The sequence below is a fragment of the Balaenoptera borealis genome (assembly GCF_965194805.1).
Source record: "Balaenoptera borealis genome assembly, chromosome: 13".
Lineage (NCBI taxonomy): Eukaryota > Metazoa > Chordata > Mammalia > Artiodactyla > Balaenopteridae > Balaenoptera > Balaenoptera borealis.
Window position 1 is genome coordinate 22,699,758 of NC_138870.1, and position 27,785 is coordinate 22,727,542.

Genomic DNA, 27,785 nt, shown 5'->3' on the forward strand with positions numbered 1-27,785 from the left:
ACTATAGTCAGAGAATCATACAAATTGCAGAAATAATGACAAGTTAGCTTTGGGATATAATTCTTCTGCTTTTTCTGGAAGCAGAGTATCCCAGTCCAATGCTGTTATATAATCTGAATTTTGTCCAGCTTTCATTTTGAAATAATTTTTCCCAAAGCATGGCAAACAAAAATCATTCTAGTCCCTCCTTTCTACTGGGCAGTTTCTTTCTCTATTATTTTAGTATCTTGAGAACACTTACCACAGATGAAGCAGGTTGTCTTTAGAATTTCTTCTTTTTTCTGTTTTTCACTTCTGAGATCCGCAAAAGTATCAATGATAACCCCAAAAATCAAGTTAAGAACAATAATGATGACAATGAAATAAAAAAGAAGGTCATACACCACTCGGGCAGCAAACAAGGGCTCCTGAAATAAAAAATTTTAAAACATTAAAAAAAAACCCATTGTGTATATATACATATATACACATTTTCGAGGCATGTTGATTTAGCATATTGTCTAGAAGAAAGTATATATTCAATCATTGTTTGCTAAATATGAATAGTATTCCAAGTTGGAAAAATAAGACCCACTTTCTATCTTCGTTTTCTTTACGTGTTGTGAGGAAAACTTTCCAGTCTGTTCCCAGACCCCTTCCATTCCCTAGGACTTGCACTTTTCCTCTCCAAGGGAGGGACTTACTGTGTATTAAAAACCACTTTACGTGTCATTGTGCTAAATGCATTTTGGTGCAGTGGGCCCCTATCCCAGAAGCTGCACAAAAGGTAGACAAATACCAGTCCCAAAGGTCAGAGATTAGAGATTTGAGGACGATCTAATGATCCGTCCATTTCTGGAGTCGATTTTGTTCTTGGCCTTATAGAGTTAAGTACATTCAACTCAGGCTTATTTCTACTTGACAAACGGTATTAAAATACACATTAGAGATCAGATAGCCTAGATGTTTCATAGATGAGGAAACATGAGATGAAAAGACAACGTGATCCGGCTGGCCTGTTGGAGGACTGAGATTATTCAAGCTCCTAGGGTGGCACTTGAGACGTTGTAGCCAATGAGAAATTTTTCAGCCTTGCCATTGGAATATACGAAATCCTGTTAGAATTTGTTCAGATTTGATATTCCTCGTGGATAAATAATAAAGGCTGCTCCTATTCAGAGGCAAAGAGTAAATCTTCATGCCTGAGAAACCTGAGAGACAAAAGGCAGCCTGGTTTCTGTGATTTATGTAACAATCAACTCCTCCATAAAGACTATAGTCGCAATGTACAGTTCAAAGGTGGGCAGAGTTCGTGACCCTACTGACATACATAGATTTCTAGGACATCAGCTGTTTCTATGTAATCCCAGTATACAGTGAATTGGCTTCAATGGCCACCGTGATACTGTTAAAGCAAACAACATAACATACAGTACCCTGAAAACAAAAACCATATTGTAAATGCTGCTAAGAAAGGTTAAAACAAGATCATGTGCTTCTTGAAAAACCATTTTTCTCCAGCTTTTACATCTTTTGAGGGTCTTCTCAGCACATCTCCCACGCCGCCGCCGTTCCTGAGGCCCTGGTTCAGGACAGTCACAATGCACATAAGGAGGGTGTCACACGTCCTTTCAATTCCATCTTCATACTCCTCAGCAGCTACAAAAACAAACAAGTCAAAAAGTACAGCAACCTCGTGCTTTTAAAGCACACTCTTATGTACTGTCAAAGATCTATTTCTTTATAACTGTGTCAGGACACAGTTTTTTGAAGGGATATAACACGTATTTTCTATGCAGCAGCCCGTGAAGCCCATGACTGACACAGACTCATAAAGCACGCATATAATATCCCCAAATCATTTTTTCTTCCATCGGTGGAAAATGACAGAATGAAAAGGACAGAATATAAGAAAGCTAATATTCATTGCGTGTTGTCGTGATGTGGGGAGATTTCAGTAAGACCTTCTGAAAAGACAGTCAACTCACCCAGGAAGCAAAAGTATTGTGGGGGGAAAGAGCTTGTACAAGGAAGCTAGGTGAAGCCAGCTTTAAATTCTACTCTGTTGCAGAACTGGGACTTGGGCAAGTTACTTAATCTCAACGTCCTTATCTGTAAAATGGGGAGGTCTGTTTAAGGATTAAACCCTTCAGAGGGTTATTTAAGGATTATATTTAAGGTATGTAAAACACTTTGTACAGAGATTGGCATACCCACAGTAAGTTAAGGGCTCACAAGTTGGGGCAAATACTATTTCATTTCTTTAGTAAGTGTCTAAGCTTTCTGAATGACCAGCATGGAGCTACAGATAAGAAGCACAATGCATTTATGTAAACAATTTATTTCATGTAAATAATTTATTTTATGTGAATGTGTTTATGTGAAAATATTTAGGGACAAACGGAGAGAGACAAAAAAATATAATGTGACAGAAAAATTCCTAGTCTTATTTTGTTTAAAGATAAAGTTACCAAATATGGTAGTAATCTCTCAGTCATTTAAAATAATAAAAAATTCACATGAAATTGGATACTAGAATCAGGATTTCCTAAATTAAGTTAGCAGAAATGTACTTTTCTTGTTACAAGATTAAAGAACCATAGTGGCACTGAATTTTGGAACGGTGTAGCCAGTCTGCATGTCATGGTGTGAATGTAAAAACCACCACCACCAAAGGAAAAAGAAAAAGAATCCTTCTATTGATAATTTTGTGTACCTGATCCACTACAAATAGCCTGTCTGGTACTTTGTCATGGAAAGGTTGATTTTCTTCTTGTAAGCTGAATTTAACATCACATGGATGAGGGATCTGGCATTTTCCCTTTATTCAGAGCTGCTTCTTTCTAAAACATGCTTCTCAAGAGGAGGGCGGAAGTCAGAGATGGGCAAGCATCAAATGCAGCATCAAAGATATCAGCAGAGTCTGTGCTGGACCACTTACCGTAGAGGTGAGCACCAAGGCACATTCTGACTTAGAAAGTAGAAGAAATAAAGCTGCTTTTGGAGACAGGAGAAACGAGGAAGAAGTAAAGCTTGCGGTGCCAGCAGTCAGAACAGCAGAAGAGGCAAGAAAGGCAGAGAAGACAGTGAGAAAGCTCAGTCTGCAAAGTGCTTGGTTAGGTCCCCGACACCTGGTGGTGGTGATGGCTAGGAAGAATGTGAAGAAAATCGTTAGAAATGTGTAAGAGAGTTAAAGGAATTTTTGAAGAGAAATATGGTTTTCCAGCAATGCAGTCACGTGCAGTATGTCTATACACTACTTTGCCACGGTTAGACTTTCAATCAATCTTTTCTATCTAGTGGCAGGATCTGCATTCATTTATTTAATCAGCAACTACCTGGTCCTGTGACACCAATGTTTACTAAAGACTTATTAAGTGTCAGATTAATCAGTTTATGTAAGCTACAGGAAAGTGCTCCCATCTCTCCCCAATAATTCAGAAGTGAGGTTGTTTGCTCTTTCATAAGAGGTGAGCTAGTAAAATCCACACACAATTCACATGATTAGCCATTGTGCAATAAAATAGATTGGCTGCAAATACATAAAACGAATTGGCTTTCTGTGTGACATGTAAACAGGGGGAGAGTGCCCAGGTCAGGGTCAATGCCAGCCATAGTCAAGTCCACTCACTCCATAACTAGTGCTTGGGCATCCCAGTTTTACACAGTAGCCTCTAGGAGCTTGGTTAATAACGTTTTTACCTTTGTGAGACGGATCTACTCATAATATGTTAAGTCAAGTTCCCAGGCCTTCAGGCTGAGAGCCAGGCCCTGAGTCACGATGAATTCACCTAAATAAGTGCCACCTTGTGGAGACCTACCTACATAACCAGCTTTCCCCATTCCAAACCTGCTTCATTTCAATGTATCAAGAGCCCTTGCGTTAGGTGCTAGAAATACAAGTGGGAAGATGAAAGTGCTGCAGCCGCCAGGAAACTTATGGTCCCCTAGGAAATGTGGGTAGCAGATGAACAAAGGCAGTGCAGTACCATGGGTACTGAGGAGGCAGGATGGATGAGCATCTCATGGGCTGGGGTGTCGGGGGCAGCATCCTAAAGGAGGGGGTACCTGGGTTGAATACTGAAGGAGGGCATGGTTGGCCAGTAAGATCAGCGAAGACATTCCAGGCACATAAAGTGGGATGAGCGAAGGCAAACAGGCGTGAAAAAACATCTGGAGTGTCTGGGGAATGGCAGGTGGATTGGGGTGCCAGGGCCTCTGGGGTAGGCAGATGAGTGCGGGAGCTGTAAGAAGAGAAGTAGGTAGGGACCAGATTATGGAGAGAATCATACACCAAGCTGAAGAGATTAAACTTTATCCTGAAAGCTATGGGGAGTCACTGGAGAATTTTAAACAGAAGAAAGGGGATTTAGCATCTAGCTGGCAAAGCAGTATGAGATAAAACATGAACTTAAATAACAAGACAAATTAACACACGATAAAAGCCACAAGAGCGGTGCAAAGAGATCAGAATAGAGAGAGAACGTTTAATACTAATGATAATGAGTGGGGAGTCCCTCTAATTAAGGCAGACTCTGAGTCTGCCTTGAATATTCAATGGACTAAGACAGCAGTAGATAGGCATTTCACATGGCACGGGCAGAGAGCCCCAGAGTTTAAAAAATTGCTTATATGATGAAGAGCCAATAATACCAGTACGCAGAAGGGTGTAAGATATGGCTGGAGATAAACTGGCAGCTCTCTGAAAAGCTCTAGGGAGTTTGGATTTTAGTTGGGAGGTAATGGAGCATTGTGGACATCTTGAGTTGGGGGTAGGGAAGGACATATTCAAAGCAGTGATTTCTGACAAGTAGCCTAGTGGTGATATAGTGGGTAAATTGAGGAGGAGAGAATAACTGGAGGTAGAAAGACCACTTAGGAGGCAGTTGCAATAATTCAGGCATGATGTGCTATGCGCCTCAAACAGAGTAATGGCTGTGAGAATGGAAAGGATGAAAGATGGGGACCTGGCGGGACTTGGTATGAAGGAGACGGCAACGTGAAGTATCACACTGAAGCTTCCAGCCAGCGGTGACCTGGGAAAGGATGGTCTCACTAAACCACAGAAACAGACCATTTGGAAGGAAGAACTGGATGCCGGGGCTTTGATGAAAACAAGGAAAGAATCTCAGATGATTTTTACGTTTATCGGACAAGAAGACTTTTAAAAGGCTAGAGAGGACGAGAGCTGGGAGAGAACTGTGATCCAAAATTAAGGAAGACAATAATTTAAAGATGAAGAGAGTATCAAAAAAACATCAAAATTACAGAAGGGTCAAAGGCAATGAGAAACAAGAAAAGGTCACTGGATTTAACAATTAGGTCATCAGGAAAAGCATAGGAAGATGGCAAATAGTTTAAGAGAAGATGGTTGATTCAGAAATTGAAGGAGAGAGTGTAGGTCAATTGCTTTATAGAAAAATTTAGTACTGAAAGGAAGGAGATTAATAGGATATTAGTTTGGGGGGATAAGAGAATGCAGAAGAAGGTTCAATTAGGACCCAAGAGTGTATATAAGAAGAAAGAGAACAGATGGTAGCAAGGAAAAGATTTCAGGTGCAAGAACAATGATCTAGCTAATGGTGGCAAAGGGGTAATGATGAAAACAGAGGTGGTTATAAAAGAGGTGAGAGGACACGTCCTTGTTGTTTACATGCATAAAGGAAGAATTAGTGGAAATAGACTTTAATGCGGAGACATTTTAAAAGAACTAAGTATATTCATGTAAAGAACTTAGAACATTGCTTGGCATATATTTAGGGTGTAATAAATTCCAAGTATCATAATTAGCATTATTATTGAGAGATGGCTGTCAAATCTCATGCAAAGTTATAGTTTTAATATAACCAACAAATTCTACACTTAAACAATATGACGTTAAATTATCCTCATTTTCAGTTTAGGAGTATTAGAAAGGATTTTTTTCTTAATTCACAATAGGGATGTTTCATATGAGGAAAGGAATAAAAATATATTCTATTGACTCTAAAATACTTCCCCCTGATTTGAGATGTTAGTCTATACATTTTTCTGGACATGCATGAATAAAAGTATTTATTAATGCCATTTTTTTCTGCTTTAACAATTAAGTTATTCCTTTTTTTAATGGTTTCTTAAAAGCAATAGATTGTCATTGAGACATATTTGAAACTCTGAGTACAACTGAGAACCTCTTGTTTCTTGGCCTTAACCTTTAATCACAATCACCTCAATATGGAATTGCTGATTTTAAAAAACTTCAGGAAAAAAAAATTTAAAACACGGGGCACCCAGTAGGAAGCCAAAGGTAGAGTGACATAAAGATTGACCGGTTCTTCTATACATCAATCTTTTTTATTAAAGTAAAATAGCAAACTATATTCAATTTGAGTAACTCATAAAAGTCGGACATCTGTAAACCTCTTTTTTCCTGTACATTCAAATGATTTTTACTTAGAAAATAATTGCAAATAATTTTTTTGCCTCAAAAAAGCCTTACTTTTCTAGAAAATCAGTTTTGGGGTTTTTTTTTAGGAGAACATTTTTGTCTAGGAAGTCAGGGAGGTCTGCAGCAAATGAAATAAAAGATTTCTGTTTTTTTGTTCACCGGCAGTCAGTTGCCAGTTGCCAGGAGAATCCGCTGCCTCTGGGAGGATGGCTCTACCCGCACCTATGGCGCCTCCTTAGGAGCTGGCCGCTCAGCCTCCCACTCCCCGAGGCTTGTTATCACGCTACTGCGCGTGTCTGGGCCTTTTGTAATGTGGACCTGCTGTCCACTAGGTAACAAACCAAGGCCTTCACAAATGCACGCTAGGGCTTGCAAATTCAAATTTCATCCTGGTCTTAGACACAGCAAAGTTATTTTTACATCTAAGTGACACACGCTGCCCCACAAACACCAGGTTGTGGCTTTCGTTCTACTTTTGCAGTCAGGCACACGTGGCCAAGATTTAAAGGTGGCAGGGGCTACAAGGTCAGATCTGCAGAGTTTTCAGTCAAATGGATTTTATCACTTACCATGTCAAATGTAAGAAGGTCACAGAAGAAAGAGCAGATTAATACAGGCTTGCCTGTAGTTTTTAATACTGATTTACAAATGATGCCTAACCGTGAAAAGCTACTGCCACCACCTCTGGATCCCACCATAGTCTCTGTCACACCCCCAGTGCTGAAGTCCCTCCAGGATTCTTTCCTCCTTACTCTGGGAGCTTTCCCTGCAAAATCATACCCACAGCTCCCAGTTCAGGTCGAGCCTAAAAAAAAATTGCAGACTTTGCCCCTGGGGCAATACACCTGGAAGAACTGTCCCCTTTTGTCCACAGGGAAAAGGGAAGTTCTGTTCTTTGTGTAATGTATTAGGTGAAAATGACGGGTGATAGCAGTATTACGGGAAGTCTTTAATGCGTTTGCATTCGGAGGTATAACCCAATACCCAAACAGACTTTGTGACAGAACAGACTTTCTCAGCCTCAACACTGTAGACATTTGGGGCTGGATAATTCTTGGTTGGGGGGGCGTTGTCCTCTGCATTGTGAGATGTTTAGATGCTAGTAAAACTCCTCCCAGAATTATGACAACCAAAAATGTCTCCAGACATTGCCAAATGTCCTCAGGGCAGGGGAAGAGGGGAGAGAATCAACTCCAGTTGATAAATACATAATAGAGAAGATTTACTTTTTTTTAAGAAATTGCCTTCAGAAGACAATATGCATAAAGAACATCTATCCAAGCATTCTATGGGGAAGGCAATATTAGGCAGAATTTTAACCATCTCTAAATTTTGGTTAGGAAAGAAATAATTTATAGAGATTAATCCTTTAATTAGGAGGCAATAAAATTTAGAAGGTTGGAGCACAGGCCTTGGAATCAGAGATCTAGATTGATTTACTAGCTGTGAACTTAATGTCTCTGTCCTTCAGTGTTTTTACCTATAATATGAGGATACTTAGTAGCATCTATCTATCCTTGGACATGCTTCAAGGCCTTCACTCATGCTGTTCCCTGTGCCCAGAACGGCACCTTCTTTCTCTTGGCCTTTCAGCCTCCAAGTCTCAGTTTAAATAATCTTCCCCAGAAGGGCCTCTCTGTTTATCTACAGCTAGGCTCTCTTGTGATTACCTATCACAGCACCATTTGCAGTACTGTATTTCGTAACTTTTTATGCTTCCCTCACTATTTTATAGTTTCACAATGTCCAGGATTATTTTTTTATTCAACACTGTCTTGAATATGGTAGCTGGCCCATAGTAGAGGCTCAACAAATATTGCTGTATGAATGAATGAATGAATGAATACACAGAGTTTTTATAATTATTAATATCATCATCGTCATCATCATCATCACTGAGGATTTGTACTGATCTGACTTAACTAAATTCCTATTTCACAAAAACACTCACTTCATTCTGTTAAATGCTAAGATCAAAATGTCACAATGAGTAAGACTGTATGAAACAATTACACTAGAATACCTGGTTGAGCATCTACAACAATGCCTGGGAAATTGCATAAAGCCTAAGCTTTGCAGACTTGCACAGAGTTGGGCGGCAACCTCCTGGGATGTGTCCGTACATGTATGACCTAGAGGAGCTCATTCTCGGAGAGGGGGCTTCAGCTGCTCCCTCACTGTCCCTTCGGGCTTCTGGATGCCGAGGGCTGGCTGAGCGCTGCTGGCTCAGCTGCCGTGCTGGGCCCCTGGCTCAGCCGCCTTTAGAGACTCTGGCGGGAGGAACACTAGCTTTGTTCTTGGTTCACTGGCAAACCAATATTTTGCTCTTAAAATCAAACCACTGTTAACAGTGTATTTGGTTTTTAAAAAAAGGAAATAATTTTTAGAAGAGCAAGGCAGAAATAGGGTTACTCTACTTGGGACCATGTTGTTACAAAATGCTCATGCTAACAAGAAAGTAAATTTTTTAACATACTCTTTTTCATACTCTGTCACGGAGAAAGAATGTTGAATTAAAAAAGTGATAAGTACTTAAAACAATAAGTTGATGTTCAAGGTGGCCGACAGATCCTAAGAGCTATTTAACTCTAGCCAGCTACTTAAACTATGTCTGAGTTTTTGAAATAGCTCTCTGTGATTTTTTTGCATCGTGGAAAATGGGAAGAAGAGTGAAACATCTGCAGATCTGAATTTGAGGTTATGACAAATTCTGCAAACCGCTGACAAACGAGATTGATCTGCTCCCCCAGATAAGATACGTCATTAAAGGGATAGTGTGGGAAGGAGTCAGGATCAAGAGAAGCCAGTATGGGTTCAGACGAACCTCACATTGGGAATATTGGCAGACATTATGTATCTGGGCTTTGGCAAGGAGGCTTTGAGAAGGAGCCTCATGAGATGTTTTTTAAAAGAAGGAGGAACATGGGATAAATGGTAGTTTATTTAAGGCAGATTTCTTTGTGGGTGAATAATGCACAAAACATGACTATGTTAATCTGAAAGCATGTTTCTGGTGGCCACACGCCAAAGGACTCTGTCCTTAGCACTGTCCCCATGCAGCATTTCTAGCACCTTTAATGAAAATCTTTTGAGGTTGGCAAAATTTTTTTTCTGTTAAGAGCCAGATGGTAAATATTTTAGGCTTTGTGGGTCACATACAGTCTCCATTGCATCTTTTTCATTAAAGAAAAAAAAAACTTAAAAAAAAGCTGCAACCATTCTTAGCCCGAGGGGAGTACAGAAACAGGTGACAGTTCCTATTTCCCCACGGCCCAAGTTTGCCAACCCGTGTTCTAGAGCTTATCAAACTTGAGGATGACATGAGAGAGAATGAATATTCTGCTTAATAGGATCAGGACCCATAAAGATACCATGAGCCTCATGGCACGTGAGCACTGGAAGGGACCTGAAACCTAGAGATCATCTGGTCAAGAAGCCCCTCCTCTATTCACAGGACAAACTGGGACAGCCTGGGATTATGGGTTGGCAGAAATATATAGACATAAATGCATGGTTTTATACTTGAAATCCCAAACTCCCAATTAATGTGAGCACAGAATAGGCATTTATGGCTTGACAGCTGAACCAGTGAAGAATGGCGTTTTAGCCAAGAGTCAGTCAAATATGGGTCAAGAGTGTGGTGCGACTGCAAATTGCATGATCCTAAACATGATCACACCGCTCAACTTCTTGCCTTGGAGTGTTACATGAAGAGTCATCGCTGTAATATGTGAGGAAGCTGAAGAAATTGGAGGTATATAAGCCAGAGGATGCATGTAACGGGATTTTAGAAACTTCAGAGCACAGTTAAGCTACACAAGTAGAGAGGGAGCTGGTTTGTGGTTTATAGGCCTGAACTGGGTACCCAGGAGGTCAGGGGGGAAAGAAGTCTGAGTGGCAGTTGTTTACAGTGCCTGAGCTGCTGGGACATGGAAATGGAACATATGCATGTGTTTAATTCTCCCTTTAGGTCATAGAGCATGAAACATTTAGTCAGTAGAAGAGACTGTCCATTTTTGTTGGACTTCAAGCAACAGTCCAACATCTTAAGGCAAAAGGCAACTTGGGGAAAAAAGGCTCTATCATTATGACCAAACAATGTGCTTCCAGATGGAAGTGGTGAAATCCATCCTTACGCTGTGCTTAACTCTTTCTTCCCTCACTTTCTCTGAGTCTGATTTTGCCCTTTGTAGACATAACAGAGACTAAATCTATTCCTTTTTTATATACAGAACTCTTGAAATATCTAAATGCTCCCTAAATCTTTGCTGCTTCTGGAAACAGATCACTAATTCCTTCTACAGTTCATTACATTTCACACATGCCATAGTTTCCAAATTCCTGCCACATCCTTCGAGAACAGTTTAGAGTTTAAAAAATTCTTTTTATATGCATGATTCCATTTGTTCCTTTGGAGGCAGGGAAAGTATCATATGCTCTATCTATCTATCTATCTATCTATCTATCTATCTATCTATCTACCTACTTACCTATGTACCTAGATAGATCTCCCTCTCTCCCTCCCTCCCTCCCTTCCTTCCTTCCTTCCTCTCTTTCAGGACAAGCCATCTGAACAAAGTCCAGGAAATTTGCATAACATATGCAAGACATAGACCTAGAAAGTGGCAGGTCAGGGATTATAACCAAGCCTTTTGAGTTCTAAACCCATGCTTTCCCATTCTTTGTTAAAGGATGGATTCTTCTGTTAAAGGCAATATATTCTTAGTTAAAGGCTATACAGTGGAAAGGGTCTTGCTTAGTGTGGTATGGTTTTGCAATATGGTAACAGAATTTTTAGCAGCACGTACCACAGGGTAAATTTGATAAATTCTCATGATTAGAAATAACGTAAGGAACAGGGTGAGGATACAAAATGACGGATATGAGAATCCTTTCTCTAGCTTGAAACTTTTAGGTTCTTTTACCCTCCATTCTTCTATTTCAACTCACCATGAAATTTTTAGAGCAACTCTCTAACCTATAATAACTTTAATCAAATAAACATAACTTCAGAAGTATCGAGTTCATGCTGTCCTGGAGCCCTTTTTACAGACCTGTATTTGAAGCTGGTATTGTGGGTGAGCAGTTTTCCTTTTCACATGTTCCCAGGATTGAAGCGAAAGTCATAGCAGAAACTGCATTGCTACCTGAGAACACACAATGGAGACATAGTATAGAGACAAATATGCAAGTGACAAGAAATGAGCAGACAAATTACAAAGGCACATAAATAAAAGGTGCTATTACTCCAAATTAGCTGTGTTCCTAAAGTTTTTAGTTAAGTTAGTGTGGAACTCCGAACACAGTTTTGCCTACTGAATCAATTTTATAAATAGAGAATAGGTTCATGGGCCAACCCACTAAAAGCCTTTTCTATCTTTCTAAAGTGGCTGAGATAAACTACTAGTAATACTGCAGGCCCTAACCACCATGTGTAACAATGTTCCCATGGCCAAATGCATTCAGGGCTCTGGCTTGGAAATGCCAGAAACATGTTCCCCCAGTGTAGCTGGTACCCCTGAGCTCTCAGCCACTGGTGCCCATGGCTGAGGTAGAGCGAGCAGGAGGTGGCATCTCTTAATGGTAAATGTGGGTTCCCGGGAACAGGACATCAAACATCTCAGGGAAGCAAGAATCTTCTGCCAGATCCCTGTTCAGAACCTTTTCTTCCTTAGTCCCCAAGGATCCATCTTTACCCCCTATCTCCCTGGTCCCGATAGAAAAGAAAATAGTAACCTTCTTATCTGTGTAAAACAAGTTTCATATAACAAATTTTGTTGTTAGTAACAAATACAACATGAAGAGGTTCGTTCCTCTCAAACCTGTTTTTCACACGGAGCCACCAAGGAAAGTCCAGAAGGTGGGGGGAGAAGATTAAGTTCATTTTTATATACTGAAGAAATATTCAAGTGCATTTCAGGGCAGCACCCACCAAGGTTAGCCTGATTGTTTGAAGAGGTGAAGGCAGAAGTGGAGAAGGGTGGCTGGAGTTAGGACGTGTGATGAGGAGAGGGACCAGGCCTGGAGTTGCCACCAACACAAGCCCTGGAGCTGAGAGAGCTCGGGTCCACGAGGAAGGGAAGCCGCAGACTTTACCTCCCCGCACCCTGACTGGGGCAGCATGGCAGAAAGGACGGGTATGTCACGGGTGTGGAGTGAGCGTCAAGTGGTCAGAGAGGCAGGGTTCCTGAGTGTTCCCCAGGAGCCATTCCCTTCATTAATATTTACTGACTTCATGCTAGGCTCTGAGGAGTCAGAGTAAGGGCCTTGGAGAACCCACAATCAATTAGGGAATACAGACAGGTATAGACATAATTATAGTTGAATGGAGGGAGTGGGGTACACGTAAAGTGAGGTAGTGCGTTCAGAAAGGGAGAGGTGAATTCTAGAAAGGAAAAAACAAAGGTTTTTGGAGAAGGATCCATCTAGAGGAGACAGGATTTACACACAGGAAGATGACGTAGAGGGTAAAGGGGGCAATTCCAGGTACAATCCTATGACAAAAGGTACAGAGGCCAGCAAAGGCACAGACAAGGCAGAGCTTCTAGGCTAATGATTTTAAACCGAGCATCCCACAGCCAGCCCAGGGCCCAGCAAAGTTTTCAAACCCGTAAGACACAGAATCAGAACTGTGGTAGGAATGAATGACTTGCACAAGCATTAGAGAGGCTGAGCGGGGGGAAGCCACCTGGGAAGTTTCTGCCGTTTTCTGGGGAGAGGAAATGAGGGTAGAAACAGGAGGGCAGCACCGAGGATGGGGAAGAGGGGGCAGCGGGAGAGACACTGGAACCTCCGCTTGTCAACACTACCTTCCCGCCAACTCCTTGGGCTTGTCTAAGACATGGATTCCCCTGAACACCGTCAAGTGCAGTCTTCTGCATCTACAGAGTCAGGTTCCACTGGTGCCAGAGGTGGGATATGCATTGTCCTAAACTCCCAAGGCCATTTGCAAATCATTGGTCCTCTGCTCTCATATCCACCTGTGACGCTCCTGCCATTCAGCTCTGGAACCTCAACCTTCTCTCTTTGTTCACTGATTTCTTCACATTCACTGAAGAACTGTGTACTTCTACATTCCCAGTTTCACTTGCTCCCTAGATGTGTTATCTTTGATAATTTCACTCAACTTTGGGAGAAAATAGTTTTCAATAATTGAAAGAATAAACTTTATGCTACATATCCACGGACAGAATATATAGTATTAGAAATTAAATTTAAAATGTTATGAAAATATGAGCGCTTCTTCCAGGGCATGGTACCACATACACTCTCTATGAAACAAAAACTCTCAGTCTATGAAGAATCAAGAGTTTAACTTTGTTAGCTGTTCTTGTATGCCAGATTTTTATAGTATTCGCAAATGCTTTCTCTTGTTTAACAACTTTTTATATAAATATGTATAATAGTTTTAGTGAAGATCTTGACATTTTAGTTTTCGTGCTTCCTATTTTGTAAAACACAGGAAAGAAGACTTTTTTTATATTTCTAAAGAAAATATATTCATAATATAATGACGCTTACTTTTTTTTATTGGAGTATAGTTGCTTTACAATATTGTGTTAGTTTATACCGTACAGCAAAGTGAATCAGCTATACGTACACATATATCCCCTCTTTTTTGGATTTCCTTCTCATTTAGGTCACCGCAGAGTATGGGGTAGAGTTCCCTGTGCTATACAGTAGGTTCTCATTAGTTATCTATTTTATACATAGTATCAATAGTATATATATGTCAATCCCAATCTCCCAATTCATGCCCCACCCCTGTCCCCCTTGGTATCCATGTTTGTTCTAGACATCTGTGTCTCTATTTCTGCTTTGTAAATAAGATTACCTGAACCAATTTTTTCAGATTCCACATATATGCGTTAATATACAATATTTGTTTTTCTCTTTCTGACCTACTTCACTGTATGACAGTCTCTAGGTCCATCTATATCTCTACAAATGACCCAATTTCGTTCCTTTTTATGGCTGAGTAATATTCTATTGTATATATGTACCACATCTTCTTTATCCATTCCTCTGGACACTAACTTACTTTTTAAATAACACAATTAAAATTATTTACTACAAGATTCATAAAACAATAACGACTGTACACATTTGAATTCAGAAATTCTGATGCTTCAGTGTCAGACTCACTCTGTACTGAATAACTCAATGTGATCATGCCTAGTAAATAATTAAGACAAAGAATTTTGAGAACAGATAGTTTATGATTCACAGATAGTTTAGTACATGTGGGGTTTTGGGGGTATTTATATACATGAGCTTTCCCTCCAAATATTTACACCTATAAAACTCTAGACAAAGTAACATTTAAGGGAGAAAAAGAAAGGCCATAACAGAAAATATACCATGTGTCTGTGAATAAAGACTACTACCTAGGTCTGAAATTCAGTCTCAAGTTTAATAACTTTCAATCTATGTATATGTTATTTCTATTCTGTGCCTTGATCACTTAGGCTAAATAATAGATCTGAATGCCACTTAATTATCCCATATTCTAAAAGCACCACTAACTAAATCCTACTTTTAAATTTGATGGTTTGAAGAAAGAGAGAGTCATTTTGTGGTTTCCCTTCTCTGCAACCCATAGGCAGTGGAATCACCCAGAGAAACTATCAGCAAAATGCAGAACTGCAATGTCCATCCAGCAAAACAGGAGAGGAGGAAAGAGAGTAAGAACAAAATTTAATCAAAACAACAAAATGTAGGAAAGGGGGAAAGAAGAAACCATTAGGGAGCATAATTAATAAAAAATCCAAAGTAAGATGGAAAGAATCACCCCTCATACCACAAGAATCACAGTGGGTATAAATGGGTGATGTCTAACCAGTCAGACAATAAAAATAAATATCACACAGAAATTCTGACAGCCACATATTCACGGACAGAGCCCCTTCATGACAATATTTTGAGCATTTTTTCTATAGCAAATTTTCTGACTATCTGATGGTTTCCAAATCAAAGCATTTATACTTTTCAACTATTCAAGTATAATATAATGTACTGTGAGCAAACATGTATGAAATAATGGTTGTGAATGATGCTGGAAGTTCTTGGGGGAGACATCCCCCAAGAGAAAGAATCCCAAAGCTATTACCCTGCACTGAAATTGTCAACTGTCCCCGGGAGTACAGTCAACACTGTTGAAACTTCTGTACTGAGACTGAGCTCAGGTGACGTTTCTTGTATGAAGATTTTCCTATGCACACTGTCAGCTAACATACAGCGTAGGGGTATTTCACACTCGTGAGCTCTTAGTGAACAAGAAAATGTTTTCAAAGGAATGAAAGAAAACATTGCCTCCATCATCGTTCATCTGTGATCCTCTTAGCAAGAGATGTACCAGTCGGAGCCGCCATCAGAGCAAGCTCATTTAGTGGTAACAGCAATACCTGTGAGGGGAGTTCTGTTTTTCAGCCTATCCACCTCCATAGTGAAGTCATCCTTCAGAAAAAGGAATCCAATAATGGAAAACAGGTAGACAAGGATGAGGGCGAGGACTGCAGTTAGAATAATGGAGCGGCCATTCCGTGTGACACTTTTTATGACATTGAGCAGAGTCTCTTCTCTATATACTAAATCAAAAAGCTACAAAAACAAAGAGAACGAAAACAAGGAAAAAAATGCAATGAAGCAAAGGGTGAATAAATACAAAGGTAATCACAAATACAAATGCAGGCCATTTTAATTTATCTGTGAAAGAATAACAGTAAAAATAACACCTTAAAAATGAACCAAAATATGTATTTCTTCTCCAGTTTGAATGTGTTAATAAACTGTTTTTCAATAAAGATAACTCTAACACAATATATAATGTGCATCTGTTGGTTTCATACCCAACGTAATATCAATTTTTTAAGACATGGTAATAGCATAGCTTCAAATTTGAATTTAGAAAAATTGTAATACGATATATAACCAACTTAGCTACTTATTCCTTATTTTTAGTCTTTCTGATATTCTGCAGTTGCTTCTAGAATATGTAAAATGGCTAACACGAGCATGCTGAATTAGGGAACTAAGTGATGAATAATTGAAGGATTCATTCAACGGATTGTTTAATCAAGGGATTAGAGGTGAAACGACATGAATTAAATTTTATGAGCCCACTAAAATAGAAAAGGTATGAAATTTAAAAATATTTGAGAAATGCAAACATCTTTCTTACTAAACAGGTAGATTGGGGGCAAAACCTATTACTTTAGTATATACTTTTGGAAACAGAAGTATAAACAGAAATATAATTCACAAGTGTTAATTCACTTCCTCTATGGATAATGGGTTATTATCCATTTTGCGTTTAGTAGTAGAAAATCCATATGCACTAGTCAAGAACCTAGGTATGTGTTTGCTATCTGCAGTCAACTTTAAGAACAATTTTATTTATTGCTATATTTAAAGTTGAAATTATACATTTGCAACTACATGTTTCATTATTAAAAGTTGGTTAAAAGCAATATTAACATTTACTTTAACGAAGGCATAAGTATCAGTTTGGAAATGAATAGTATTTTTGATATTGGAATAACTGGGGTTTGTTTTCTGCTATCTATGGGGAGTGATTAAAATTTCTGAGCTGGTTGAAATGATTAATACCAGTGTCCCTCATCCCTTCAGAAACCCCAGGGCCTTGTACTCTGTTTTTCAGAGTTTTGAGGCTTATACAGTTACTTTCCAATTTAACTATAGTCTTGCAAATAATTGCTGTAAATATATTAACTTGTTTGCTCACCTTAGGACACTGATATTTTTTGATGGTCAAACACAAAAACATATGTTTAACTATTTTGCTATCTGTTTATCTCCTGGAGGGAGATACAACCTTTAGAAACAAAGTCCTTATTCTTTCCTAAAGACAAATTAAGTAATGCAAGTTCAGCTTCCAAATTACTGACCTGGCTTATTTAACTTATTTAAGCATTTAGTTGACAGAAAGGAGATTTTCCCTCAGCTGAACAGTGGCTTAAACAAAAGGTCTGGAAATGGTTCCAGATCATTTCTGGATAGTTTACGAAAGTTTATAGTTTTCAGAAGCCCATACGATACTTGCTGAAAATGCATATTCCTGGGCCCTATTCCATACCCATGGAATCAGAATCTTGAGAATGCAAAGGTATTGATGTTGGACAGGTGAATGGTTCCTTCCGTTTATTTCTCAAAGGAAAATCTAGAGTGTGGTTTCTATTACTGGTTAAAGGATTGGCATTTGTGGACACAACTGGGAATGCAAATTCATATATTTTTTAAAACATAAAAATATTTTAAAAATACATTTAAATACCATTTTGACATTATGTCCATTAAAATTTTCTTCTAGTCCTCTGAACATGAAAATGGAATACATCCTTTTTATAACCAACCCAAGGAAAACAAATTAGCATAAGTGTTGTATGATTTGAAAAAGATGAGAGAAAAATGCAACTGGAAATCAAGGTTAACATAAATTAAAAGTAACATTACTATTAATAACTCATACAATAATGCAAATACACCTTTATTTTGTCAAAAACCTTTCCTTAAATAACAAAGATTTACATATATCATTTCACATGTTTTTCATATTATTTCTTTAATGGGTCTTGATATTACTAGTCTCTCATATTACCCCTATCCATTTTATAGACAAGGAGGTTGAAGCACAAAAACATAATAAATATTACATATTACAGTCAGGGAAAAGTGCTGGGTATAATAGACCTTTACATATCATAGGCAGATTTTTAAAAATGCAATTTTTGTGGTGAATTAGAGCAAAGAAGGAATTCATTAGGATCCTTGATCAGAAAAAAAAGTCTACTTCTGATGGCTGAATACTAATCTAACTTAACTGGCTGGAAGATAATTTTGTATCCTTTTGTTGATAAGGGACAAATCCGCTCTTCACTGTGGCTCTTTCAAGTGTTTTAGGGTAAACAGAAAATTAGCTTCTTACTTAATCTTCCTACATGGGTGAGCTAGGTCACAGGCAAGAAGGAGGCAATGAATTTGCCCCTCATGACCCAAGCAAACCAGGTCAGCATAATGTTTTTAGATCTTCAGCTTGTTTTCAGGGATTATTTTATTGGGTAGTGTTCTCCTCTGCATACCAACTGTGAGCTGAAGATATAAATAAATTGCTCCTCTGGCATCATGATGCTAACCTGGTAATGCTCTAAGTTTCAAAACATTACCATATACTTGTATTGACTCCTCTCCTAGTTTATGGCTAGAGAACATATATGTAGGAAGGAAAACTGATAACCAGCAAAAAAACAAAACCAAAACCAAAATGCAACTTTAGAAGAAATCTGAAAATCCACTTAATGAATAGATATATGTAAATAAGCTTAACAACAACGACATATTAAATCTAAAACTATAAGACTGCCCTTAAAACAACTCATCATCTTTTTGCTAAGTTGGCTTTCCCCCTCATTTTATTTAAATGCCATTCTAAAGATACACAAAATATTTGCTGCTATAAATAAATACAATGAATTCAGTACCAAGAAAGTATATCCCTTTTCTTGTTGAAGAATCTCTAAGGGAAATGTGACTTGGCTGAAACCCAAAGCAGCCTGCTATGCAAAGCCTGGGTCAAGAGGTGGGTCTCAGAGAGAAAATAAAGAATTGCACCACCTATGTCGTTGCTCAGAGAAAAAGACTAAAAATAATAATAATGCATGATTTTCCTAGGCAAGTCTAAAAATAACATAATTTGTCCTAAATGCCAGACCCTGCTTAAAAAATCAAAGGAAGAAGCATAAGAAGCAGCAGCACTATGTATTTTTTTCAGCAGAGAGATGTACTCACCAGGAAGCTATAGAAGAATTCGTGGACAAAGAGGCCCAGCATGCAAACCAGGACATATGCTACGTGGTAGAGAAAGGCCATATCCAGGATGACCGCTCGGTACCCTCGGGTGAACGTGCCACGGTTTCCGACAAAACTCACCAGAAATACTATTTTATTACAAAGCTAAAGGGAGGAAAAGATTCAATTTTACTGTCTTATTTGTTCTGAAACTCACAAAAACAGCAGGTCATTGACAAAACCTATTATTCACAAAGTCTGTGGTTTTCTTTTATGATTTCTCATTTTGTAATTTTTCAGCACTGCTTACAAATCTGCATGTAAACACCATACAGACAAACCCTGTATTCTTTGCAATTCCAGGAAAAGAGAGGAAAAGTGATCAAGAGCCCCAGCTCTGCAATCAAGACAGACGTGAATTTAAATTCTAGTTTTCCCACTACTATTATCTGACCTGGGCCATGCAACTGTAGGTCTTGGTTGTTTCTTCTCAAAAACTGGAATAAAGGAATTCCCGCCTCATAGAACTCTTCAAGGAATTAAATAATTCATAATGCATATGAAGCCCTTAGTACAATGACTCTTGAAATATTACTCATTATATTTTCCATATTAAAAGTAATAATGCAATGTTTTTATTATTATACTATAAATGAAACAGAAAAATATATTTTCAGAAAACATCCAGAGATTTGTCCTCGATTTATTTATCCTGGACTTTCTCTACTGAATATTATTTTAAACAAGTAGGCCATTAAAAATTATTTTTGTATTTAATTTACTCTACATTCATAAAGAATATAAATATACTTCTCTACCTAGATTAAAATAAATATAATACTTGCATGTATCTTCTAAGTTCTATGTATGGTAATTATTCAGTAAACATTTTGGAGTGTTTATTTTGCTTGGTACCATGCAGAGCAGGGGTCCCCAACCCCCAGGCTGTGGACCGGTACTGGTCCGCGGCCTGTTAGGAACCGGGCCGCAGAGCAGGAGGTGAGCGGCAGGCGAGTGAGCGAAGCTTCATCTGCTGGTCCCCATCACTCCCATTACCGCCTGAACCATCCCTCCCAACCCTGGTCGGTAGAAAAATCGTCTTCCACAAAACCGGTCCCTGGTGCCAAAAAGGTTGGGGACCGCTGATGTAGAGTATTCAAATTAAAAATACATTTAAATACAGAAATTTAAGTTTAAATTTGAATACGGAAATTTAAATACGGAAATTTAAATACAGAATACAGAAATTTATACTGAGGTTCTTTGGCAACGGTACCATGTTTGTTTTTATATGTCCAAGCCTGACTTTGGGAAGACAGCTTGCTCTTTGCAACATCATAGATTTTTTTCCATGTATATGAAAGAAACTGCCTTATGGAATGATTTTAAATAACATAAGAAGGAGCACAACACTTTGGGCAGAAGTAAAATTTGAGAGGTTGGAAAAACATTTTCCTTCCACTTTCTGAAGTCCAAATCAATACAGATAAAATGAGAAATGGTTTATCATTGCACGTTGTGAAGATAACCAAACCAAATCAACAACATAGCAATCAAAAACTTCAAACCTTTCCTAAGTTTGCCCCATGTTAATTAAATAGCCTCTCAATAACAGATATTATCAATTTCATCATCTTGTCAACTTGAATAATGTTAAATAGAAAGTCTTACTTCACTATTTAGTGCTACATCATCATACCTTTACATTACTATTAAATATAGCTACAGTATTAATGGATGTCTTTATGTTTACTATCCAAGGGCAAGTTTAATTCATTCACCCATATCATCAATATGAAATAGAAATAAGAAGTTCTATAAAAAATAAAATTAAAAATTAAAATTATGACTTTTCAGAAGGATGAATTATATGTTGAAGACAAATTGTTTAAATGTTGTGTCTTTAAATTGAGTCATAAAAAAATTATGCAGGAAAACTATAAGTCCTATATACTTATAGGAAAAGGGATACATTGAATTCAGGTTCTCAAGAGCAATATAGTTCAGTTCTCAAATAATGCAAAAGCAAGGACACACTTCTGCCTAAAAGGGCCTCTGCCATTCTTGCATGAAAAAGAAAGATTCGCCTTATTTGTTTCAGGTAATTTTTTTGAACCTTGACCTAAAGCTTCATATTGATGAATATGCTCCTTTTCTCTTGATGGAGCCAATGCTGGTAGTGGCGGCCACCTATTTCTGCACAGATCAGAAACAAGGAAACTGCTGTCTTTTAATTTTGAAGTATTCATACCATGAAGAAATAAGTGTAAGTATAAATAAATGATTTGGGTAGGAAAGAACTTGAACGCTGCTTTTTCCTGCCGCATGACCTTGAAATTTGCAAATTAGTTTTATTGAGCATTTTCCATGAAAGCTGGGAATATTTATGGAAATGAAGAAGTTACAAAAACATTCTCCCATTTCATGTCATGACTTACTTGACATTGTCTAACCAGTCCTTCGCTTGTCAATACCATTACGTAGGCAATCATTGCTTCTGTGGTAAGCGTTCATGTGGGCAACAATAAACCGGGGGTGTGGGAACTGAGCAAGGTGGTTAAAAGGCCATCTTCTGAACTGGTGTTGGAAGGATCCTCGAGTCAGCACACAAATACCAATATAAATGATCACAACCGTCCCTTATATTTTTTTCTTTCTCCATCTATTCTTCAAAGCTGCCCTTGATATATTTTTCATTGAGAATGGGATAAATTGTGTGAAGGTTGGGGGGAAAAGTGGCAGGTGGGGGAGGGAAACGGCAGCAATGTAAACTCTCTGTACAGCCTTTTAAAAGTGACACATCATCCAAATGATGGTCTTCTAAAACAGAAAAATGAATGTTCGTTTGTTAATCCATGTATACTAAAACAAATTCATTAATTTGAACTAGGTAAATTAATTATACAGTATAGTAATATTTTCATAGATACTTTATATTTCATTGATATGTCTTTGCAGGACTTTTTTTAAAACAGTGCAGCGTAGTGGAAAGACACTGGCTTAGAAGTTGGGCCATCTGGGTTCCAGTCTTGGCTCTGCCACTAATTACTTAGGTAAATCCTCCTGGTCTCTATAGGATGTATACACTCGTTTCTAAAATGAAATGACTAGAAGGGAATAAGCCTTAAGGTGCCTCGCAGCTCTAGAATTCTATGTGGTGTCCCTTAAAGTTTGCTATTTTATGTGATCACAGAAATTTATAGCTGCCTTTATATAATCCTTTTTGTCTTATTTGGTTCTATGTCCCTGATCAATAATCTTACATTGTTCCTATTTATTTTCCAACAATAATTATAGCAAAAAAAGATTGTCTACTATTTATTAAAAAGTAAAATTGAATTTATTGTCTTGAACTGCAGTTTAACTATATTACGGTATATTCATCAACCATCAACCTTCTTACTAAAAAATCAGATTATCTGATTCAAAACTCTCCATTTCAGTGATGTTACATCTTGGGCAGGACAAGGTTCTACAGTCAAAGCGTGAGGCAAAATTGTCATGTAGTCAGAATCACCCAAGATATCTTTTAAATTGCCAGCAAAACAGTACAGTAAACAAGGGTGGTGTAAACTGTAGTGTCTCTTACTAAATTCAACACGTGCTAGTATTCTCCCAGCACTGGGGCAGTTTTCTGTTTCTGCAACTGAATATCAGAAGTGGGAGCATCAGTGACTGTATTATATGAAAAACAGGGAGTGTGTGTGTGTGTGTGTATGTGTGTGTGTGTGAGAAAGAAAGGAAGAGAATATGAATGTTTTGACTCAGAATATATATTTCACAGGTGTTTATTGTATTATTTATTATAAAAATCTAAAAATCTAAACAATAAGAATTAATGAAATGGTTAAATAAATTATATAACATCCATACAACTGGTTAATACTATCATTATTAAAATGAGATTTACAAATAAGTTTAATGGTATGAAAATATATTAAGTGATCCCAAACTGATAAAATGTGTTTATATTTGCCAAAATATGTTAATTTTCATTAGCAATAACTAAAAATGTAATGTAGAGGTGGGAAGAAAACTGTACTGGGTTATAAGATATGCTTTTATAACAGAGAAGAACATTTGAATTTTTAAAAACATCTCAAATATTGAGATAACCCCTGTGACAAGACAGAGAAGCAAGCTGTAAGCTAAATAAAAAATTTTTAGAAACCAGCAAAGATGATAAAGATGACGCATCATAATAAGCAGAAACTGATAATACTAAGTGCTCAGAATATAGATTGAGGTTTTTCATCCCACTTGATTCCTTTACCAAAAAAAGGACTTTCTGTATTTGCTTAACACTGTGAAAGACACTGAGTCAGAAACAAACAAGTCCCTGTGAACCAAAATACAAACACTTTTACGATCATGACAGCAATGTTTTACAATTAAATCCTACTTCACTTATAAGGTACCCGGTAAACGGTAGCCTTTATTGCTATTATATCATTATTATGCTATTGTTCTTTTCTAAATCTTCACACTAATCTTCTGAACTGACCTTCTCAACAACCCGATGAAGACAGACTAGGCTTTAATATCTTCATTTCACTGATGAGAAGAACGAAATTCAGAGGCTTGCTATTTACCTAAGGTCTGGAATTCTGATGCTCATTAAGGCTTAACTGTCAGGTAGACAATTTTTTCCTGTTTCTGATACCTATAACTTTAGCAATTATAGTTCCACCTGTTACACAATGCAAAGTTTTAAGTGTAAATTAAGTTAATAAATATGTTAAAATCTAAGGGACAAACATGATTGATTTATGTTTTCTTTTTTTTTTCTACCTACTAGGAAATGGTAAACCATAGACAGTTCTGTAATGAGCCTGTTATGTTAAATGTTAAGGTAAATGATATTTGCTAAAACATTTTTATAAATCTGTACAGTATCAAAACTATAGATAAAAACTCTTCTATCAATATCTATCATATCAAAATTACAATTATTCCATTCAATCTGTCCCAAATCAAAGCTAATATTTTCTTTGGTCAAAATGCCCTGGACAGGCAGATCATAATGTATCATTTGGGGGCTGTGCAAACGAGTGTTTTATGCTGTGAAGGCTATTAGACTACCCACAGATTCACATAGTTAATAAGAAAATTATATCTCCATGCAGATTTCTTCTCAGGAAGAAATTAAAGTATAACACTTGCTGCTCTTATGAAGTAATTTTTTAAAAATTTAATTTTATTTATTTATTTATTTTATATAGCAGGTTCTTATTAGTTATCCATTTTATACATATTAGTGTATACATGTCAATCCCAATCTCCCAATTCATCCCACCATCACCCCCTGCCCCGCTTTGCCCTCTTGGTGTCCATACATTTGTTCTCTACATCTGTGTCTCTATTTTTGCCTTGCAAACCGGTTCAGCTGTACCATTTTTCTAGATTCCACATATATGTGTTAATAGATGATATTTGTTTTTCTCTTTCTGACTTAACTTCACTCTGTATGACAGTCTCTAGGTCCATCCATGTCTCTAAAAATAACCCAGTTTCGTTCCTTTTTATGGCTGAGAAATATTCCATTGTATATATGTACCATATTTTCTTTATCCATTCATCTGTCGATGGGTATTTAGGTTGCTTCCATGACCTGGCTATTGTAAATAGTGCTGCAGTGAATACTGGGGTGCATGTGTCTTTTTGAATTATGGTTTTCTCAGGGTATATGCCCAGTAGTGGGATTGCTGGGTCGTATGGTAGTTCTATTTTTAGCTTTTTAAGGAACCTCCATACTGCTCTCCATAGTGGCTGTATCAGTTTACATTCCCACCAATAGCACAAGAGGGTTCCCTTTTCTCCACACCCTCTCCAGCATTTGTTGTTTGTAGATTTTCTGATGATGCCCATTGTAACTGGTGTGAGGTGATACCTCATTGTAGTTTTGATTTCCATTTCTCTAATAATCAGTGATGTTGAACAGCTTTTCATGTGCCTCTTGGCCATCTGTATGTCTTCTTTGGAGAAATGTCTATTTAGGTCTTTGGTCATTTTTTGATTGGGTTGTTTGTTTTTTTAATATTGAGCTGCATGAGCTGTTTATATTTTTTGGAGATTAATCCTTTGTCCATTCTTTTGTTTGCAAATATTTTCTCCCATTCTGAGGGTTGTCTTTTCGTCTTGTTTATGGTTTCCTTTGCCGTGTAAAAGCTTTTAAGTTTCATTAGGTCCCATTTGTTTATTTTTGTTTTTATTTCCATTACTCTAGGAGGTGGGTCAATAAAGATCTTGCTGTGATTTATGTCAAAGAGTGTTCTTCCTATGTTTTCCTCTGAGAGTTTTATAGTGTCCTGTCTTACATTTAGGTCTCTAATCCATTTTGAGTTCATTTTTGTGTATGGTGTTAGGGAGTGTTCTAATTTCTTTCTTTTACATGTAGCTGTCCAGTTTTCCCAGCACCACTTATTGAAGAGACTGTCTTTTCTCCATTGTATATTCTTGTCTCCTTTGTCATAGATTAGTTGACCATAGGTGCATGGGTTTATCTCTGGGCTTTCTATCTTGTTCCATTGATCTATATTTCTGTTTTTGTGCCAGTACCATATTGTCTTGATTACTGTAGCTTTATAGTATAGTCTGAAGTCAGGGAGTCTGATTCCTCCAGCTCCATTTTTTTCCCTCAAGATTGCTTTGGCTGTTCGGGGCCTTTTGTGTCTCCATACAAATTTTAAGATTTTTTGTTCTAGTTCTGTAAAAAATGCCATTGGTTAAAAAAAAAAAAAAAATGCCATTGGTTATTTGATAGCGATTGCATTGAATCTGTAGATTGCTTTGGGTAGTATAGTCATTTTCACAATATTGTTTCTTCCAATCCACGAAATGGTATATCTCTCCAACTGTTTGTGTCATTTTTGATTTCTTTCATCAGTGTCTTATAATTTTCTGAGTGTAGGTCTTTTACCTCTTAGGTAGGTTTATTCCTAGGTATTTAATTCTTTTTGTTGCAGTGGTGAATGGGATTGTTTCCTTAATTTCTCTTTCTGATCTTTTGTTGTTAGAGTATAGGAATGCAAGAGATTTCTGTGCATTAATTTTGTATCCTGCAACTTTACCAAATTCATTGATTAGCTCTAGTAGTTTTCTGGTGGCATCTTTAGGATTCTCTATGTATAGTATCATGTCATCTGCAAACAGTGACAGTTTTACTTCTTTTACAATTTGGATTCCTTTTATTTTTCTTTCTTCTCGGATTGCTGTGGCTAGGACTTCCAAAACTAATGTTGAATAAGAGTGGCAAGAGTGGACATCCTTGTCTTGTTCCTGGTCTTAGTGGAAATGCTTTCAGTTTTTCACCATTGAGAATGATGTTTGCTGTGGGATTGTCATATATGGCCTTTATTATGTTGAGGTAGGAGGTCCCTCTATCTCACTTTCTGGAGAGTTTTTATCATAAGTGGGTGTTGAATTTTGCCAAAAGCTTTTTCTGCATCTATTGAGATGATCATATGGTTTTTATTTTAAATTTGTTAATATGGTGTATCACACTGATTGATTTCCGTATATTGAAGAATCTTTGCATCCCTGGGATAAATCCCACTTGATCATGGGGTATGATCCTTTTAATGTGTTGTTGGATTCTGTTTGCTAGTATTTTGTTGAGGATTTTTGCATCTACATTCATCAGTGATATTGGTCCGTAATTTTCTTTTTTTGTAGTATCTTTGTCTGGTTTGGGTATCAGGGTGATGGTGCCTCGTAGAAAGAGTTTGGGAGTGTTCCTTCCTCTGCAAATTTTTGGAAGAGTTTGAGAAGGATGGGTGTGAGCTCTTCTGTAAATGTTTGATAGAATTCACCTGTGAAGCCATCTGGTACTGGACTTTTGTTTGTTGGAAGATTTTTAATCACAGTTTCAATTTCATTACTTGTGATTGGTCTGTTCATATTTTCTACTTCTTCCTGGTTCAGTCTTGGAAGGTTATACCTTTCTAAGAATTTGTCCATTTCTTCCAAGTTGTCCATTTTATTGGCATAGTGTTGCTTGTAGTAGTCTCTTAGGATGCTTTGTATTTCTGCGGTGTCCGTTGTAACTTCTCCTTTTTCATTTCTAATTTTATTGATTTGAGTCCTCTCCCTCTTTCTCTTGACGAGTCTGGCTAAAGGTTTATCAATTTTATTTATCTTCTCAAAGAACGAGCTTTTAGTTTTATTGATCTTTGCTATTGTTTTCTTTGTTTCTATTTCATTTATTTCTGTTCTGATCTTTATGATTTCTTTCCTTCTACTAACTTTGGGTTTTGTTTGTTCTTCCTTCTCTAGTTCCTTTAGGTGTAGGGTTAGGTTATTTGAGATTTTTCTTGTTTCTTGAGGTAGGATTGTGTTGGTATAAACTTCCCTATTAGAACTGCTTTTCCTCCATCCCACAGGTTTTGGATTGTCGTGTTTTCATTGTCATTTGTCTCTAGGTATTTTTTGATTTCCTCTTTGATTTCTTCAGTGATCTCTTGGTTATTTAGTAACATATTGTTTAGCCTTCATGTGTTTGTGTTTTTTTTTACTTTTTTTCCTTGTAATTGATTTCTAATCTCATAGTGTTGTGGTCAGAAAAGATGCTTGATAT

At 37.5% G+C, this 27,785-nt stretch overlaps 1 protein-coding gene across 3 annotated transcripts in view; it reads right to left on the reverse strand.

The window, feature by feature from the left end:
* The window catches only part of ITPR2 (inositol 1,4,5-trisphosphate receptor type 2), a 519,313-nt gene that overhangs the window by 66,433 nt on the left and 425,095 nt on the right, over positions 1-27,785 (reverse strand). For all 3 annotated transcript variants that reach the window (XM_082352042.1, XM_082352040.1, XM_082352041.1), the window contains 5 exons: positions 19,211-19,375; positions 15,811-16,006; positions 11,461-11,553; positions 1,508-1,638; positions 242-407 (listed from right to left, as the gene is read on the reverse strand). In XM_082352042.1, the coding sequence (XP_082208168.1) occupies positions 242-407; positions 1,508-1,638; positions 11,461-11,553; positions 15,811-16,006; positions 19,211-19,375 (751 nt within the window). The remainder of the gene's footprint in view (positions 1-241; positions 408-1,507; positions 1,639-11,460; positions 11,554-15,810; positions 16,007-19,210; positions 19,376-27,785) is intronic.